The 19,296-nt window shown below is 45.1% G+C and overlaps 1 protein-coding gene across 1 annotated transcript in view; it reads left to right on the top strand.

Moving 5' to 3' along the window:
- KCNQ2 (potassium voltage-gated channel subfamily Q member 2) overlaps positions 1-19,296 on the top strand; it is a 164,726-nt gene that overhangs the window by 76,304 nt on the left and 69,126 nt on the right. The window contains exons 5-8 of the mRNA XM_084848417.1: positions 59-184; positions 5,679-5,789; positions 7,949-8,044; positions 12,093-12,187. Of these exons, the coding sequence (XP_084704543.1) occupies positions 59-184; positions 5,679-5,789; positions 7,949-8,044; positions 12,093-12,187 (428 nt within the window). The remainder of the gene's footprint in view (positions 1-58; positions 185-5,678; positions 5,790-7,948; positions 8,045-12,092; positions 12,188-19,296) is intronic.

Raw genomic sequence — 19,296 nt, 5'->3', positions numbered from 1 at the left:
TTGAGATGGGCTATACCAAAATACTCAGTTCCACACTTTCCGTTTAACTGTGTTGCAGGAGCTGATTACTGCCTGGTATATTGGTTTCCTTTGCCTCATTTTAGCCTCCTTCCTTGTGTACTTGGCTGAGAAGGGAGAAAATGAGCACTTTGACACCTATGCTGATGCACTGTGGTGGGGTTTGGTGAGTATCCATGGTAGGCTGGTTTCTTGCTATCACAGAGAAGGAGCTCTTGTGAGCCCTAGTAAAAACTAGCTTCTTATGCAGTTCCGATACTCTGGTGGGTTCAATTTTTACCTTGTATTTTACCTTGTAAGTTTTACCTACAGATCCCTGAAGACTAATCTTGTTCTTTTTTTCTCTTGCAATCCCGGCTTCCTCTTCTGAGGTCCAGTGTAGATGTGATGTTATCCAAATCTTTAGCTTGTTTTGTTTAAGCCAGCAAGCCCTGGCATTGTTGGGCACTATGAGGTCCGGCTTACACTGAGAACTTTGGGCAAATCAGTTCAGTGGATTTTGACCAAGCAGGAGTCAGGTTTCCCAGAGAGGCAAGAAACAGAGCAGTACCTCGGAGAGCTCCAAGTGATACTGTGGCTTGAAGCCAGACAGGTTTGTCTCTGTGTTGCTCCAACAAGCTGTAGAGTGTGACAGAGCCTTAAGTATGGTTTTGGCTTCCTTTAGGCTGGTTAGGCCCACCTCCCTGTTGACTGAGTCTGTCTGCCTTAAAGGGGCCTGGTCTGTTTCAGCAGCCTGGGGTCGCAATGACACGGAAGTGGCTGCAGGGGGGTAGTATCTTCATGGCTGGAGTCCTCAGAATCTCATGACAGAACATGATTACAGGGGTGCTGGTCCCTGGGCCTTCCTGGAGAACTAGGTCCTAAAGTGGGGGGGGGACCTCATGCTGTAATTGAGCCCTGATTCATTAACTCAGGAGCCTCATTCTCTGAGGATGAGGGGTTGGAGTCCTGGACTGTGACATTGCTTTTACATAGCTGGTTATTTTTTTAATAAATAGTAGAACTGGATCGGGATGGTGGTAAGTCGAGAGGGGCACTTTAATCCTTTACCTTTGCCATGGTCCTGGTCTGAATCGAGCTCCCCTTGCACCTGCTCTGTGCAATCACAAAGCTCCCCTTTGTGCTGTATTTTTTTTTTAACCCACAGCCATGCAAAGGCTAAACATGTGAATAACATTGGGTCTAGTTTGGCCATAAGTCTCAGTCAGGGTAGTCAAATCTTCCAGCTGATTGCCTCCTGTATGCTGCCTTTGTGGATTGATACAAAGGTGATGCATTTCACAATGGCAACATGCAGGATGCCACCATTTTCTATATTTTTCTGTGGATGTATTTGGCAAATCCTACATCTTTGGTTTGTAATTAAAGATGGCTGCACATAGAAGACAATGTGGGATCAGAGACCCATGGACTGAGTCGCCAAACAGTGATACTTTATGGGGATTTTAGAGAAGGAGGGCAGGAAATTGCTCAAATCGGTGAATCAAATTTTGCCAGAAAGTGACCCATCCCAATTTTATCTCCTGCTAGAGCTGGCGTTGCAGAAGTGGACCCATGAAAATGCGAGATGTGGCCTTTGACGTTTATTCCTTGACTACTGGGTCCAACATGTATTTGTGGCTTCATTATTAATCAAATAATGTGTTGCTTAATGCACCATGAAGGCACTTTGTAAAATTAATGACATCTTGATAATAGAAGGGCATGACTACTGGCAATTCTTTGTAGCCAACCAAGGAGAGGTCATAGAATCATAGAATAGTAGGGTTGGAAGGGGCCTATAAGACCATCGAGTCCAACCCCCTGCTCAATGCAGGAATCCAAGTCTGAGCATCCCTGACAGGTGGCTGTCCAGCCTCGTCTTGAATGCCTCCAGTGTGGGAGAGCCCACCACCTCCCCAGGTAATTGGTTCCATTGTCGTATTGCTCTGACAGTCAGGAAGTTTTTCCTGCCGTTCAGCCAAAATCGGGCTGCCTGTAACTTGAGCGCATGATCCCGGGTCCTGCACTCTGGGATGATCGAGAAGAGATCCTGGCCTGTGACAGCCTTTCAAGTACTTGATGAGAGCTATCATATCTCCCCTCAGTCTTCTCTTCTCAAGGCTAAACATGCTCAGTTCTTTCAGTCAGATTACATGTTCCTTCAGTTGAGACTGATCTCGTCTGATCTCGGAAGCTAAGCAGGGTTGGCCGTGGTTAGCACTTGGATGGGAGACTGCCTGCGAATCAGGCTTCCTGCACTGAGCAGGGTGTTGGACTCGATGGTCTTGTAGGCCCCTTCCAGCCCTATGATTCTAGGTCCTGGCCTTCCTCTCTGTGACAACCTTTCAAGTACTTGAAGATTACCTTTTTGTTTAGCACTTGTCTTTCTGTGTGTGGATTATCGGATTAAGAGAGCAACAAAGCTACAATTAATGAGGTTCTCTGGCCAATTTAGTTGTCCTTTTGTTATTTTCCTTCTGCTTTTCTGGTCTTTTGGGTAAGCAGTTTTAGCCATTGTTCTGAAGTGGGCTTCCACAGATGGTGTAACAAATGGGATCCCAATCGCTCCCAAGTTTGGAAGGAAAATGTAATATGTTTGCAGAGTCAGATGGAGAAATTATCAAAGAGTTGAAAGTGGAATGTAATGCAGTGCAGGGAAAATGTCTGCACAGCTTAATCAAAATTTTAAAAATGGATTTCTTGCAATGGTGGGGGCACTGTTGTCCATGCTGGGGTTCACAACTTTTAGAAAAGGTGTATGTCCTCTAATGTGTCACCATGATGGGGGCAGTGGGGGGGGGGGGAATGAGACTGCTCAGTGCCTAAAGACTCAATTCTGTGCATGTTTAGACGGCAAAAAGGCATACAATTCCCAGCATGCCGCAGCCAGCCATGCTCTCTGGGGCATGCTGGAAGCTGTAGGACTTTTTGCTGTGTAAACGTGCATAGGATTGTGCTCTAAAGAAGTTAAAAATCATCTTACAATGTAACAAATGGCATAGATGTTGTGGGAGGACATTTCTATAACTCATCAACAGGAATGCGATAAGCCTCATTCAGGAGCCACCAGTTATACTTACGTAACTGTATTCCATGCAGCATTTCATTCATGCAATTGAAGTGTGGGCTGGGAAAGAAAATGTAAGCATTTTCCCAGTTCCAAAGTATTGTGTTTTGGGTGCTGGGGAAATGTGATATTTTGCAATAGGAGCATTTCCCTTGGATGTTTGGACTCCTCACAACAGCTCAGAAACCACTGCACCTTCATCTTTAAAACCCTGGTTGTCTGGACAAGCAAAGCAGTTTGCCACGAAGCCTGGGTCCTCTGCAAGCTTGAAAAGGAGCTGAACTGTGTTGCAAAATGCTCATTGCCTTGCAAAGGGCTCCCGAGCTGTTTAGCAAAGTGCTTTGCATTGATCTGGCCAGCTCCTGGGGCAGCCTTAAATTCCACTGACATTGTTCAGGAAACCTAAGTGAAGATGGAATTAGCAAGGAAAGATGTGGAGTCCAGAGAACTGGTTTTCTAAACTAGGAGAGCCAATGTGGTGTAGTGGCTAGAGTGTTGGACTGGGAGCTGGGAGATCCAGGTTCTAGTCCCCACTCGGCCATGGAAGCTCACAGTCCCAACCAACCTCACAGGGCTATCTATCTATCTATCTATCTATCTATCTATCTATCTATCTATCTATCTATCTCTATACCGCCCAATAGCCGAAGCTCTTGAGCTGTTGTTGTGAGGATAGAATAGAGAGGAGGATGATTATGTATGCTGCCTTGGGTTCCTTGAGTAGGAAAAAGGGTGGGATATAAATGTAATAAATAGACTTTGAAACTGGGAGCAGTCCATGTTCTTTCCCTGTGGATCTCTCAAGTGTAACTTGCCCTGTCAGACTTAAATCTGTCAGATCTAAATCTGATTCACAGATTAAATCTGATGTCACATGAGTGGACTTCCTCTCATGCAGTGGGCCTTCCCCTTGCTCTCCTCTCCCCTGCAGCCCCTGGGGTACCCCAAAATCTGCTCCAGAGGATCCCCCAACCCTCTGCAGCAAATTGGGGGGCTGCATTTGGGGCTGCAGTGGGGGCGGGAAATCAGTTCTGCCAGCGGTTTGCATTCACCTGTTGGACAGCCAATGTTGGATGCAACCCTTTGTGTGTGTGTGTGTGTGTATTTAATATGCTGTTTTCCAGCCAAGATTGGCTCCCAAAGTACCCTTGATGGTTGGGATATGGTCCACATCTCCCATCCAACCCCAGAGGGAAGGAGCTGTGGGAGGACTCAGGGGCTGGCTGGTGGTAAAGTCATCAACCCACAGAAGCAGCAGTTCTACTGAACTGCGGTCTTCTGTCCCTGGTAGTTGGTGATATGGTCCAGGCTCTAGGCTCTTCCCTCCAGAGGTTCCCCCCAGATTTGGGGGACTCTTGGACAACATACTTGAGGGCCTTCCCCTTAATCTGTGAGATGTGGGGTGTGCAAGTTGAGCATTCTCTCAGGTGTTGTTCAGCTACCTCGAGGGGTTTTATGCAGTGTGGTGGCCACTTTGGTGGTTTTGACCCTGCAGCAAACACCCAGCTTCACCAGCCATGTCCCCAAATAATCTTGCCCCTGCTGATTTTTTTAGCGGCATGTTGGGGATTGACCACAGGGTGTAGGGGTTTGGGTTTCTGTGCTGCCTCTGGGTTGACAGAGCTGCCTTTGTTGTACACAAATAAACTCGAGTTGAATCTTACCCGCGTGTCCAGAGCTTAATTGGAGGGCAGCTGGGCACGGCCCTCCAAGTCCAGTTTTGGACTTTTACCACAGGTTTAGTTCTGAAGTAGCTTTCCCCCAGTTAAGGTTTGAGGCCTACAGAGGCAAAGGGGAAAAGGGTCAGGCTTAGAGGCCAAGAGTTTTTGTTGGGAGGGGGTATCCTTGAGAGGAGTAGTTTCATTTCCCTGGTTAAGTTTCAGTTTCATTTCCCCCAGTTAAGTTTCATTTCTCCAGGTTTGAAACAGTACTTTTGGTTTTAAGGGAGGAGGGTTTATAAAGAGAATGAGAGAGCCAGTAAGAACAGAGTCGGGGAGACCAGAGCCAGAAGAGGGAGCAGGAAGAAGTACAGCTAGGGTAAAGGAACTTGTGTTTCACAACTTTTATTTTCTCTTAATGCCTTTCATATCACTTAGCTCTATTGTGTAAATACCTTTAGTTGCAATTTGCTTGCTTTGATTTACCAGTAAACTGTTGTAGTTAAACCCTGTGTCTGAAGTGTCAATCACCCCACACCTACAGCCTAAACCCCACGTTATTGGAAAGGGGAAGGTAAAAGAAAGAAGGTGGGACTCTTAAAGAGGCAAGAGGTCCTTACGGAGTTGCTCAGGGGATCTGGATCATAAGGGGAACCCTGACACCTCTGCTCTGTGCACCAGTGCAATTAGCTATCTTTTGGCTGTAGACTTAGTGGTTGTACTGGTGTGTGCACGTGTGCATGTGCATGCACGTGTGTGTGTATAAAAACCAGCAAGATTTATGATTAGCCTTTGTAGAGGTGTCACTCAGAATAAAATTTTAGAATGAAATGCCATATTCAGTTTTTTTAAATTGCCCAATTTTAAATGTGTGCAATATCTTGTTTTGGCTCCAGCACTGAGCCATCTTTATCTCTGTTGGGTTGCATATGATGGTTTCTACCTTTCCTCAGATTACTCTCACCACCATTGGCTATGGGGACAAGTATCCGCAGACCTGGAATGGACGCCTCCTTGCAGCAACGTTCACTCTGATTGGTGTTTCCTTTTTTGCCCTCCCAGCTGTAAGTTGGCACTTTGCAAGCCAAATTTGTATTTGAAACCAACCAACCAACCAACAACAACAACAAAAACAGAGTATGGTTGCTTCCAGACAGAGGGATCATGGTGCTTGCAATTGAAATGCACTGTGTAGCTGTTCCGTCTTTTTCTCCTTAATGGATTCTCTGCATTAAGGAAAAAGACAGAAGAAGTGGTAAGAGAACACGGGAGGTTCATGACCAGAAGACTTCATCTGGACCCCCTGTAAATTTCTGTGAATGAGGCAGGGCTATAAAAGTCTAGTCTGGAAGCACCCTATATCTAGGTCAGTGGTGGAATGTTATTTATTTGTAGAAACATTTATATGCTGCCTTTGGGCCCTCAAAAGGCATTTTTAAAAGTTCAGACATATGCATCAATGCAATAAAAACTGAGAGCAATAAGACATTTTAAAAAACAAATCACTTAAAAAAAATAACAGCATCAAAAGAGAAGGATTGACATTGATTCAAAAACCATCACAGTTGGGCAGAATAAAATGTCCTGGCTGCCCGTTTTCAAAACCATCAAAGATGGGGCCAGCTGAACTTTCCTACAGAGGGAGCTCCACAGCTGCGGTGCTGCCGCTGAAAAAGCCCTGTCTTGTGCTACTGCCGAGTAGACCTCCCTTGGCAGCAGGGCTTCTAGTGAAGACCACAACTGATGGACAGATTTGTGTGGAAGTAGATGGGCCTTCAGAGCCATTGTGGTGTTGTGGTTAGAATGTTGGACTGGGCCTGTGGAGGCCTGGGTTCAAGTCCCCAGTTGGCCAAGTCCCCAGTTGGGTGACTTTGGGCCAGCCACTGACTCTGTCTGACCTACACCACAGGGTTGCTGTGAGGATAAAATGGAGAGGAGGAGGCTCATGTATGCTGACTTGGGCCCCTTTGAGGAAAAGGCGGGATATAAATGTAAGAAATAAATAAATAAAATATATCAAAATATCCTGTCCCCAAAATGTTTGGTAGTGTATTTTTGCCTTCATTAGGATACATGTGAAAAGTAACATTCTCACCCCTTTACTGACTCGCTGTTTTACCTGGCCAGACTTACCTGAGGTTGCTTCAAAGGTTGTTAATTTAGAGGTGTTCTCTTGACTCATCAACACTTGGGTCCAGCTTGGATGCCACTTTTGAGGTCTGATCCAGGCCTGCTTATGGAGCTGGTGCAGCATCCTCACCTCTGCTGTCCAAATGCCATTCCTCAGAATTAGGCCTACATGTGTACAGTTCTACATGTATACCATCCTATGAACATGTGCCAAAGTTCCTGGATTTTATTTAGCGAACTGGCCCCATTCAAATGGGCCATCGTCATGTAGACAGCGGAGGTGGGGCTTGCTCCGTGCGTAGGGCTGGATAGGATATTGGAAGTACTGACTGAACTGGCCCTGATTACCCATGCAGGGTGCACCACTTTCAGATGAGCGTGTTGCTACGAATTTTGAATTCAACTGAACTTTGTAGTACACACACATCCTAGTATAAACCAGAGGTAAGTCCAGATGCCCCTAAGAATCTGGAGGCTTCTTATCCTCAGTTTTCACTTACTGTAGCCACTTGCAGAAACATCAAAGAATCTTGTGGCACCTTAAAGTCTAACACATTTATTCTGCCATGAGCTTTTGTGGATTACATTCCACTTCATCAGATGCATGGAGTATTATGGAGAGTTTTAGGTTTATATACAGTAGCTATGGTGGTGTTGGTTGCGAGGGGGTGGCTGGCTGGGAAACCGTAAACAGTGAGGTCAGAAGGAAATTAAATGCATGAGGTTCTGGCTGTGACAATCACATTAGGAACAGTGATCACTCACAGTGCAGTTGTTGTTGATAATACAAACATCCTGGCACCAGGTAAGCCAATTAACACATCTTATTTTATTTACAACATTTATATACTGCTCCGCATCTGAACAGAATCACATGTAGTGTGGTTTAAAATCCTTTATCCTGATGGAAGCCTCTGGCAATAGAACGAAACTGGCAGAAATTACAGAAATGCTGCATTTTCTCGTCTACCTGTGCTTTTTAAAGGGACACAATCTCTCTCTCTCCCCACCCACCCACCCACCCATCAGATTAAGGGACAGAATAAAGAGTCAGTTGACAACTGAATGGAAGTAATATTGTTCTTTATTCCAGGGTATCCTAGGTTCTGGATTTGCCTTGAAGGTTCAAGAGCAGCACCGTCAAAAGCACTTTGAGAAGAGGAGAAACCCTGCAGCAGGCCTGATTCAGGTGAGTGAGCAGAACCTGGGGATTTTTGGAGCTGTTGGGGCTACGGCAGGACGAGGTGAGCCTCAAGCAGGTCTTGCGGGAGAGTTTATTAATCCAGCTCAATTGTCCATTGGGTTTCAACAGAGGTGACAATGGAACATTCTCCTATATCAGAAGATGCATATGCTGTATGATGTCAGGGATGAATGAATGCAAATCCTAAAACTTCTAGGAAGCACTGTTTGTTTCCTACCACCCCCCACCCCTTTTTATTAATTTACTATTATATACACTGGCTTTATTTCATTAAGTGCATAATACTACATGCTCAACAAAAAGCAATAGATATCTGAAAAAAGCATCTTCATCCAAAAAACACATCTCAGTCTTTCTCTGTCTACAACTGAAATCTGATCTAAATTGGAAGCACCTTTTGATACAGGAGAATGTTCTGTTGTTTGCCCCAATAAAGACATTTGGTAAAATGCTTTGGGCAATTTGTTTCAATACATTGTCTTTCTTAAGGTTTACCATTCTCTTTTTTTCACCTATTTTGGCAGGTTTTGGGGCCTGCCCGCCTGCCTGCCTGCCTGCCTTCCACCCTTCCCTTGTGAATATCATTGCCACAGAAACCATGTAGAATGAAAGAATTCCGAGCCCAGGAATGTATTTTGAGGCATTTGCTTTGAACGGACCTCACAGTCCTTCCCCATGTTTTTTGTTGAATTGTTTTGTTGTTCCCATTGTTCAGTGATTGGGAGTCAGAAATCCTTGCTGATCTACCTCAGATCATGCCAAGAGATTCCAACCTACCTTCTGCCCACCGCTGCTTTTGGCTGCATACAGCCCAGCATCAGAACAGCTCCCACCTTGGGAGACATCTTCCCTAAATGCCCACAGGCGTGTCTTGGCAGAGTTTCTGAGCCTGGTGAGTTCTTCAGGACAGCTCCTCTGTGAGCTGTTGTAGAGGGCTTGTGTTTGGGCCCTGCAAAATGCCAATTAGCTGAGAGCGCTCTGATGCAAAACAGCCAAGGGTGAAGGGAATTGGGTGGCTTTATTCTTTTGTCTTCATTTTCAGGAGGCACACGTGCGTTTCCTAATAATGAGCGGGCTTCAAGCATTACTGAATGCTTACCTAAGGCAGCCTTCCCAAACCTGGTACCTTCCAGGTGTGTTGGACTGCAGCTCCCATCACTCCCAGGCAGCATGGGAATGATGGGAGTTGTAGTCCAACATGTCTGGAGGGCACCAGGTTGCGGAAGGCTGCCTAAGGGTAAAGAAGTCATGTAACACTCCTCTGCTCCACCTGCATTTGCCTTGGTCTTGCTTTTGAGGCTAAAAATAGTGCTGGGTGTGTTTTTCTCTCTGAGGTACAAGTGCACTTCAGAGACTTAATGGAGGCTTTTAGGCACTTCTCCCTGGTGGACCAATTCCCACAAGACTAGGAGCCAGGGTTCTGTTTATTTTTCCTTAGGTGGCAATGCAAGCTAGCATCATTTCTCCTGATTGAGAAGTCCTGCTGGCTCTGTGCAGGACTCCAAGGTTTTAAAAAAATGAAAAAGCCACACTCTATTTATACTTTGCATTGACAAGTACCAAATGCAGTGCCAAGAAAATGCTGAACCTGCAATCAGTCTAAATTCTGCCTGTCAGGATTTGAATTCATTGATCTACTTGCCTTTTCCTCTAAGCTCGGGGTGACATACATGGGGTTATCTCACTTTGTCCTCCCACCAACCCTGCGAGGTGGGACAGGATATAAGATGAGGGAGGAGTGGGGTTTCAAGGTCATGTAAGTTTGAACATTTTAGCCATGGCACCACTCTGCTTCTCTCTTATGAAGATTTGATTTGGTTTTTTTTTTTAAGATTTGTTCAGTCTCATTTTTTCCTTTGGAACATAGCATTTGAGTACTGTAAAAATGGGAGCATTTGGGCGAATGGGGCATAAAGAACAATGTTTACATTCATTCATTCATTCATGCATTCATTTATTTATAATATTTCTTGGGCGCCTTTCAGGGCAGAAGCCCTCCCAAGGCGGCTTACGGCAATTTTATTATTTGTATTTAGGTAGGAGAAGTAGGGTTACGAAGCAGCAATAAAAGGGCTTGGGTAGAATAATAAGAATAACAACAATAATAATTTATTAAATGTCTTAGGGTGCAATCCTATGCATGTTTAGACAGAAAAAAAGTCCTACGACTCCCAGCATTCTATCTAAACATGCATAAAATTGCACCCTAATGGGCTTAAGGTGCAATCCTATGCACGTTTAGACAGAAAAATGCCTACAAGCCCCAGCATTCCCCAGCCAGCATTCCCCAGACTCAAGGCACCTTATGTCGTTCTTGTGACTGAAACCCAAAGTGGGGGAAATGGGGAACATTTGGAAGCATCTGTTCTGCTAAAAGATGCTGCATGGCTATATCTGGATGCTAGGGTGGGGGGTGGACCGCATGTGCCCCCCCCCAGCCGTCCGTGCAGCCTCCACTGCCCAAAGCAATTGGAATTTCAGTGGGGCGGCAGCAGGGATGCTGTCCCAAGACATGTCTGGGGGATGGAAATTTGTTGTACAAAGTTGTACACCCTTGCACTCAGGCCCCACCTAAGAACAAAAATCGGTCAAGCAAGGTGCTCTTTCACAGGACGAAAGCAGGCTCTGCCAGCCAGTCATGAGCTGGCGACAGTGGATGAAGGAAAGAAAGAAGAGCAGACGGGTTTAGTTAATTACATGAGCAGACTCAAGCGTTTAATGGCCTGAACGTTCCTGCACCCACATTGGCTCCTGCAGCTATGGTGCTGAAACTGGGATGCAGGATTTTTTTGTTTTTTTTCGCAGGAACAGATGCCTGTATGTACAGCCTGACTACGCTCACATTTTAAAATAATAATAATCAGGCTTAACACCTTTTTTCTTCAAGAAGAGTGCTAAAATCTTGGCAGATTGAGAGAGAGAGAGAGAGAGAAGACTCGGATGTCTCATTGTTTCTTCCTTGCAGTGCCTACCACAAGGCAATCACTGACGGGACTTCATTGTGCTGCATGTCTCCGTGCCTCCGCCTCACCTTATTGCTGGTGGGGGTGGGAAAATGCTCAGCGTGATGATGAGGCATCATGCACTGTATTGTGGGTGATGTTAATGAGGAAAAGGGAACAAACAGCCATGGGACAGGTCCACGCCTCTTTATAATATTTAGCTCCTGCTCTAAATGAACATAGAAAGTGGCCTTATCGTGAGTCGAACTATTGGTCCTTCTAGTTCTGCACTGTTTATACTGACTGGCAGTGGCTCTTCCGGGTTTCAGGTCTTTTCCAGCCCTACCTGGAGAGGACGGGGTTTGAACCTGGGACCATTTGCATGCAAGACTGAAGGGAGATTTGATAGCACTCTTCAAGTACTTGAAACGTTGTCACAGAGAAGAAGGCCAGGATCTCTTCTCGATCATCCCAGAGTGCAGGACACGGAATCATGGGCTCAAGTGACAGGAAGCCAGATTCCGGCTGAACATCAGGAAAAACTTCCTGACTGCTAGAGCAATACGACAGTGGAACCAATGACCTAGGGAGGTGGTGGGCTCTCCCACACTGGAGGCGTTCAAGACGAGGCTGGACAGCCATCTCTCTGGGATGCTCTGACTTGGATTCCTGCATTGAGCAGGGGGTTTGACTCGATGGCCTTGTAGGCCCCTCCTAACTCTACTATTCTATAATTCTGTGATTCTATGATTCTAAGACGTGTGCTCTACCCACTGAGCTATGTGCAGGAGAGCTGCATCTTCCCTCCTCACATGTGACTTCAGAAAATCAAAATGAGAATTGCTTTTTGCTTCTTCGTACCATGCAAAGCTACTCTTGGTTACAGGCCCAAGATACTAAGGGGCTGTTGACCCCTGCCAGTTTGATTCAAGATAACCAATACTATGAATCTAGGTATTTCTTTCTATCGTCTCCAGCCTCCTTGCTTGTGAAAACTGGAGATCTTGATGACAAAGATTCCCCCTCCCCGCTGTTACTGGAATTTGCTGGTTTTAAAAATTCATGCCCGCATCTTATTCTTCCTCTCACAGGCTGCATGGAGGTTCTACGCCACTAACCTCACTCGAACTGATTTGCACTCCACTTGGAATTATTATGAGCGAACGGTCACTGTCCCTATGTACAGGTAGGAGTTCCCTTATACCTGCTATGTTATATGTGGACACATAGTTCCATCCAGCATGCTTATTTTTGTTGAGTTAAAGCCAACATTTTCTTTCATCACATTAAAAAGCTTCCCAGGAGCATCTGTTATTGTTTTTTGTAAGTTTAATTTTCTCCTCAATTGCTGTAGATTTATTTCCCCATTGCGTTCATGTCCATTGTATTAATTTCTTTTTTTTTCTTGTGTGTGTGTGTGTGTTTGTTTGTACGTTCTGTGTTAGTTTTCATCTTTATTTTTCTGCACCTGTTATCGGTGGTATTATTTTGTGACAGTTGCCATGGCAATGCCTGAAGACCTCCTGAAGGGCTCTCCCTCAAAAGTAGGTAAAACAACAACACCCCTTTCTCTCAAGTGCTCTATAATATTTAGCATTTTGAGCTGTTCTGTTTTGTCATTGTAGTAGGGAATTTGTACTTCTGCCTTTCTGTAAAGGCAAAGAGCCAGTGTGGTGTAGTGGCGAGAGTGTTGGACTGGGAGCGGGGAGATCTGGGTTCTAGTCCCCACTCGGCTATGAAAGTTCACTGGGTGACTTTGGGCCAGTCACAGACTCTCAGCCCAACCCACCTCACAGGGTTGTTGTTGTGAGGATAAACTGGAGGAGAGGAGGAGGATTATGTATGCCGACTTGGGTTCCTTGAGGAAAAAAGGCGGGATATAAATGTAATACAATAAATGCATGAATGAAAGAAATAAATAAATCTTGACTACTTCCAAGAGCCACCTGGAGTAGACTTCAGTGACTGTAGTTTCTTTGGCTTCCAACATGTAAGCATGGGAGAATAGCACAGAGATCCTCAGCCAATTGAGCCCAAATTTTACTTGTAATAGACTTCCAGCTAGAAAGCTAAGCACAGCATGGGAGTGTGGCCTGGATGCTTTAACAGCGCGCAGAGAACTAGTTGACTGTAGAAATGTGTGCAGTTCAAGGTGGCTGGCAGTGGGTGGTGACAGAGATGTTGGATGTTTGTAACTTGTTTTTCTGTTGCAAACATCTGATGCATGTGGCACATCTGGCTTGTCTATAGGGCAAATGGGATACATGACCCATTCAGAGGCTGTCATATGGCAAGCTCTTTCGTAGACCCTGTTCATATGATGATCATGATACTTGGCTCTTACAGAGCACTGATGCAATTTAGCTGAAGCAGTATCAAAACTAGACTCTTTGAGCATTGCACCTCTGTCAACGCCAAGAGGTAAATATTTCTATTTTCAGCGGTAGAGGCCAGGAGCTGACTATTCAACATCTGCATTGAGTACTTTGTTCCAACAGTTTTATATACTGAAGAGGAGGAGAAAAAAGTGTGGGAAATCCTCAGAAACTTTACCTCCAAATATATAGAATTTCTGTGGCTGGTTGTGCTTCCTTTTTTTACATGTTTCACAAGTGTTTGCTGTGAGGTCTTCTATATTTAACTACCTACCTACCAACACACACAAACATGCTCAAACTCAGACAGCATGAAGGTACAGCTCAAACATATAGAGCAGAGCTGTTTGTGAGCTTTTCTACATGAGGCTATTAATTGGCTGTATCTGCTTTCAGTTTTGTCACAGGACTGGAATCTGAGCTCTACACAAAGAGCTTTTCCTTTCCTGCTTTCCTGCTACATCACCTCTAGGTGGCACTGTGGCAAAGCGGAATAATGCAAATTCGTAAGTGAGGAAAAGTGTTTTGTTTCATTTTCACAAATAGTACTGCATTTTCCCTGCTTTAAAAAATCCCACGAAAGTGCTCTTAAAAAACAAACCCATAAACAACCATGTGACATGATGAGTGAACAAGAAATGCCTCATGTAGAAAAGCTTGGCAAAGGTCACCTAATTCAGGGGTGGGCAGACTTCAGATTTGCAGGATATACTTTGTTTTTGTTAGAAGCCCAAGGTCCATCAACTGGAAGCAGGTGCAAAATAGTGGATGAGGGGTGCAGACACACACTGAGAATTAAGGGACAGGGCTGCCTCAGAGCACATGGTCAACCTGGGAATTTGTCTTCAGAACTGAGTTCACAGTTGTATCGCTCAAAACCCCATGGCTTTCCCCCAAACTTCTCAGTCTCAGCCACCTGGTTGTCACCACCATCCTATACCCGCTTAGCTGGGAGTAAGTGCCATTGAATACAGTGGGACTTAATCTGAGTAAACAAGCATAGGATTGCATGGTTGGAGGGGTAGAGGCAAGCCTTTTATAGTGCAATCCTATATGTGTCTACTCAGAAGTAAGTTCACTGCATTAATCCAGTTTACTCCCAGGTAAGTGGATAGCCATAGTTGTTACTGTTTTGGAAAATTGTGAGTGAGAATTTAATTTCTGTGAACCGCCCAGAGAGCTTCGGCTATTAGGAGGTATAGAAAATAAATAAATAAATAAATAAATAAATAAATAAATAAATAAATAAGAAAGAAAGAAAGAAAGAAAGAAAGAAAGAAAGAAACCCTTGGCAGTCTATGGCAGTTTACCCAGAACTCTACCATTAAATTTGTTTAGCCTTGAGAAGTGAAGACTGAGGGGAGATACAATAGCGCTCTTCAAGTACTTGAAAGGTTGTCACAGAGAGGAAGGCCAGGATCTCTTCTCCATCATCCCAGAGTGTAGGACACGGAATAATGGGCTCAAGTTACAGGAAGCCAGATTCCAGCTGAACATCAGGAAAATCTTCCTGACTGTTAGAGCAATACGACAATGGAACCCATTCCCTAGGGAGGTGGTGGGCTCTCCCACACTGGAGGCGTTCAAGACGAGGCTGGACAGCCATCTGTCAGGGATGCTCTGACTTGGATTCCTGCATTGAGCAGGGGGTTGGACTCGATGGCCTTGTAGGCCCCTTCCAACCCTACTATTCTATGATTCATTAGATCCTAATCTACCTTCTGCCACCCCCTGCCCTAATTGACAGTGGGCTTATCCTTTTTTAGCCTAATCAGTATAATTAAAGCTCTTTCATACCCTAACGTAAAACAAACAAAAAAAGATGCATTATCCGACCCCTCCTTGTCCGTTATCCTTGAGCGGCTGAATGCCAAGACTGAAAACCCATCAGAAATAAATTGGATTTTGTTTGTGAGATTGAATGGCAATGGTGTTGCTATCGGCCAGAGTGAGAGACCTCTGCTAGGAATCAAAATGCATCCAGGCTAATTCCAGATGCGTGACCTATCCAGGCAGACAATCTGAATGTATTTTTGTCCGTGAATATTGGGCAGTAATAGATGCCTACTGAAATGCATATTTCCACATAATGGGGTTGTTTACATGACAATAATCTTGAGAGAACACCACTGTTTTCTAATCTGCTTCAAGGCATTCAGTACCATGGTCTTTCCAGGATCCACCAAGGCAGGGCTGGTTAGGGCAATGGGGAATAATCACAGGGGCAGAAGCAGCTTGTAGCCAGGGAAAGCGGTGTAGGGATAACTAAGTGGGCAAGGATAACATGTGATAGGCGTTCAGTGACAAGAGGAAGCGTCATTCGCTTATGGCAGGAGTACGGCCGAATTCCATTTTGGAAAAGCTCTCGGGCAGCATTCCGGTGGTGGGTGGGGCTAGAGGCAAAGGGGTGGGGCCAGAAAATACCAAAATAGCATTTTGTAGCTTGAAATTGTTACTTTCAGTAACTGAGCCGTAGGAGAGGCATTTCAACCTTTTAGAATGGGGAAAAAAGTGCACAAAAGCACAGGTTCAAGTATAACCTGATGGGATGTGAACTAGTGGTGACCAACCAGGAAAGAGATCTTGGGGTTGTGGTGGACAGCTCAGTGCAGATCTCCCAGCATGCGGCCACTGTAAAAAAAAGGCAAACTCCATGTTAGGCATAATTAGGAAAGGAACTGAGACTAAAACTGCCAGTATCATCCTACCCTTACATGGTGCAACCACACTTGGAATACTGTGTACAGTTCTGGTCACCACACCTAAAAAAAGATATTGTAGAGCTGGAAAAAGTGCAGAGAAGGGCAACTAAAATGATCAAGGAGCTGGAGCATCTCCCCTATGAGGGAAAGTTACAACATCTGGGCTTGTTTAGTTTGGAAAAAAGGAGGGTAAGGGGAGACATGATAGTGGTGTACAAAATTATGCCTGGTGTGGAGAATGTGGATAGGGAGACATTTTCTCCCTCTCACATAATACTAGAACCCACTGAGGTCGTCCTATGAAGCTGATTGGTGGGAGATTCAGGATGGGTAAAAGGAAGGACTTCTTCACAAAGCACATAGTTAAACTATGGAACTTGCTAGCGCAGGATGTAGTGATGGCCACCAACTTGGATAGCTTTAAAAGGGGGTTAGACAAATTCTTGGAGGAAAAGGCTATCAATGGCTACTAGTCCTGATGGCTCCAGTGCCAGAGGCAGTGAGCCTATGTGCACCAGTTGCTGGGGAACATGGGTGGGAGGGTGCTGTTGCACTCATGCACTGCTTGTGATTTCCTGGTCGACAGCTGGTTGGCTAGTGTGTGAGAACAGAATGCTGGACTAGATGGACCCTTGGTCTGATCCAGCAGGTCTCTTATTATGTTCTTAAAGCTAGGAAACCTCCAAATGATTGGTGATGGGGGAAAGGGGGTGGGGACGGGGTTAGGGTGTGTGGCCATCTGGGGAACCCCAGACAGCCAAACTGGGACTCTGGGTCTGAAGTTCCCCACTGTTGACTTATGGTCTAGGGCAGCCTTCCCCAACCCTCCAGATGTTTTGGACTACAACTCCCAGCATTCCTGACCATTGTCCATGCTGGCTGGGGTGAATGGGAATTGAAGCCCAAAACCTCGGGAGGTCAGGTTGGGGAAGGCTAGTTCAGGCTGTGGGACTGTTCCCACAGGTTCCCTTTTTTAATAGAAGAGCAAGCATACAGACTGGCCTGCATTTAGATTTCAGAAATAAACTGGGTTAGTTTATTCTCAGGTTTTCATCCCAGAGAAGAGAAAGATGAAATAAATATTGTCCATTTCCTACAGACCTATCCCATGTTACCACAGCATTAAAAAATCAGCTTTTCAAGTTACGCCACAGTGTGTTTCATAGATCATAAAGTGTATATTTCAAATATCTTTTGTTCTATAAGTCAGGAGGCTTATAGTCTTGCTCATGGTGGTTCCACATGGATCTATGGCCTGATTGGAGTCCAGCATGAGAAGAGCCTTCAGTGTGCTGGCCCCCTTTTTTGGAACTTCCTGCCCCTAGAGGTCAGGCAGGCAACAACACTGTGCTGCTTCCATGCCTCTGAAAACAACACTATTCCATGAGGCATTCCTTAACTGACCAGTCATGGTTTCTACTGGTATTCTGTTTTTAAAAATAGCATTATTTTATTCTGGTGTTTTAATCTTTTTATCCTTTTACTGTTTTATCTCTTGTGTTGACTGCTCTGAAATCTGTTCTAGATATGGAGTGGTATACAAATATTGTAAATAAATAAAACCACGTAGAATGATGCTATCAGTAACTACTGCCTCAAAATCTCATTTATGTGGATGGTGGGGTGAGGGTTAAAGGGAGCCATGCCCTGATTCATTTTCAGAGGTAGGGTTTTGTGGGTGAAACAGGATGGGGAAACTTGCAGTGGTCACTATTTATTTATTTATTTATTTATTCATTTCATTTCATTTCATTTCTATACTGCCCAATAGCTGAAGCTCTCTGGGCGGTTCACAAAAATTAAAACCAAACAGCACACAATTAAACAATTTAAAATATATAGAACATTAAAACCACAGTATAACAATACAACCACAATAAAACCTAGCAGCAATGCAGGAGTTTAAAATACAGATTTAAAACCGCAAAGCTAAAAGTTTAGAAAGCTAAAATGCCTGGGAAGATAAAAAGGTCTTCACCTGGTGCCAAAATGAATACAATGTAGGTGCCAGGTGAACCTCACTAGGGAGCTCATTCCAGAGCCGGGGTGCCACAGCAGAAAAAACCCTCCTCCTAGTAGCCACCTGCCTCACTTACTTTGGCAGGGGCTCATGGAGGAGGGCCACTGAGGATGATCTTAAGGTCCGGGCAGGCACATGTGGGAGGAGGCGATCCTTCAGGTAACCTGGCCCCAAGCCGTTAAGGGCTTTGAATATTAATACCAGCGCTTTGAATCAGGCCTGGAAATGGACTGGCAGCCAGTGCAGCTGAAAAAGTACTGGCGTAATATGAGCTCGCAGGCCAGTCCCTGTTAACAATCTTGCTATTTGGGACCAGCTGAAGTTTCTAGACCGTTTTCAAAGGCAGCCCCACGTATAACGCATTGCAGTAATCCAGACGAGAATTTATCAGAGCATGGGTAACTGTAGCTAGGCTATCTCTGTCCAGATAAGGGCATAGTTGGTATACCAGCCTAAGCTGATAAAAAGTGCTCCGTGCCACTGAGTTCACCTGTGCCTCAAGTGACAGTTCTGGATCCAAGAGCACCCCCAAACTACGAACCTGATCCTTTAGGGGGAGTGCAACCCCCTCCAGAACAGGTTGAATATCACCTAGCCGGGCAGACGAACCACCCACTAACAGTACCTCCGTCTTGTCTGGATTGAATTTCAGTTTATTGGCCCTCATCCAGTCCATTACCGTGTCCAGGCCCTGATTCAGAACAGCCACTGCTTCACCTGGTTTTGATGAGAAAGAGAGGTAGAGCTGGGTGTCATCCGCATATTGATGGCACCTCAGCCCACACCTCCGGATAACCTCCCCCAGCGGTTTCATGTAGATGTTAAACAGCATAGGGGATAAAATAGACCTGGACTCTGGGTCCAGGTTAGGCTTTTTCAGGAGTGGTCTAATTCCCGCCTCTTTTAAAGTGGCAGGCACCACTCCCTCTCTCAAGGAGGAATTTACAACTTCCTGGACCCAGCCAGACATCCCCTCCTTGTTTGATTTAATAAGCCATGAAGGGCAAGGGTCAAGCACACAAGTGGTCGATCGGACTTGGCCAAGCACCTTGTCCGCATCCTCAGGCCTCAGTAATTGAAACTCATCCAATAAAACTGGAACAGACAGTGCTCTGAATGCCTCTACCAATGGAACTGCATTAATCGTGGTTTCCAATTCATGACGAATCTGAGCGACTTTATCTTCCAAGTGCCTTGC

This window comes from Heloderma suspectum, chromosome 4 (assembly GCF_057233095.1).
Source record: "Heloderma suspectum isolate Gila_16-S chromosome 4, 16-S_ref, whole genome shotgun sequence".
Classification (NCBI taxonomy): domain Eukaryota; kingdom Metazoa; phylum Chordata; class Lepidosauria; order Squamata; family Helodermatidae; genus Heloderma; species Heloderma suspectum.
Note: the sequence above shows the minus strand (reverse complement) of the source record. Positions and strands in the feature narration are given on the sequence as shown.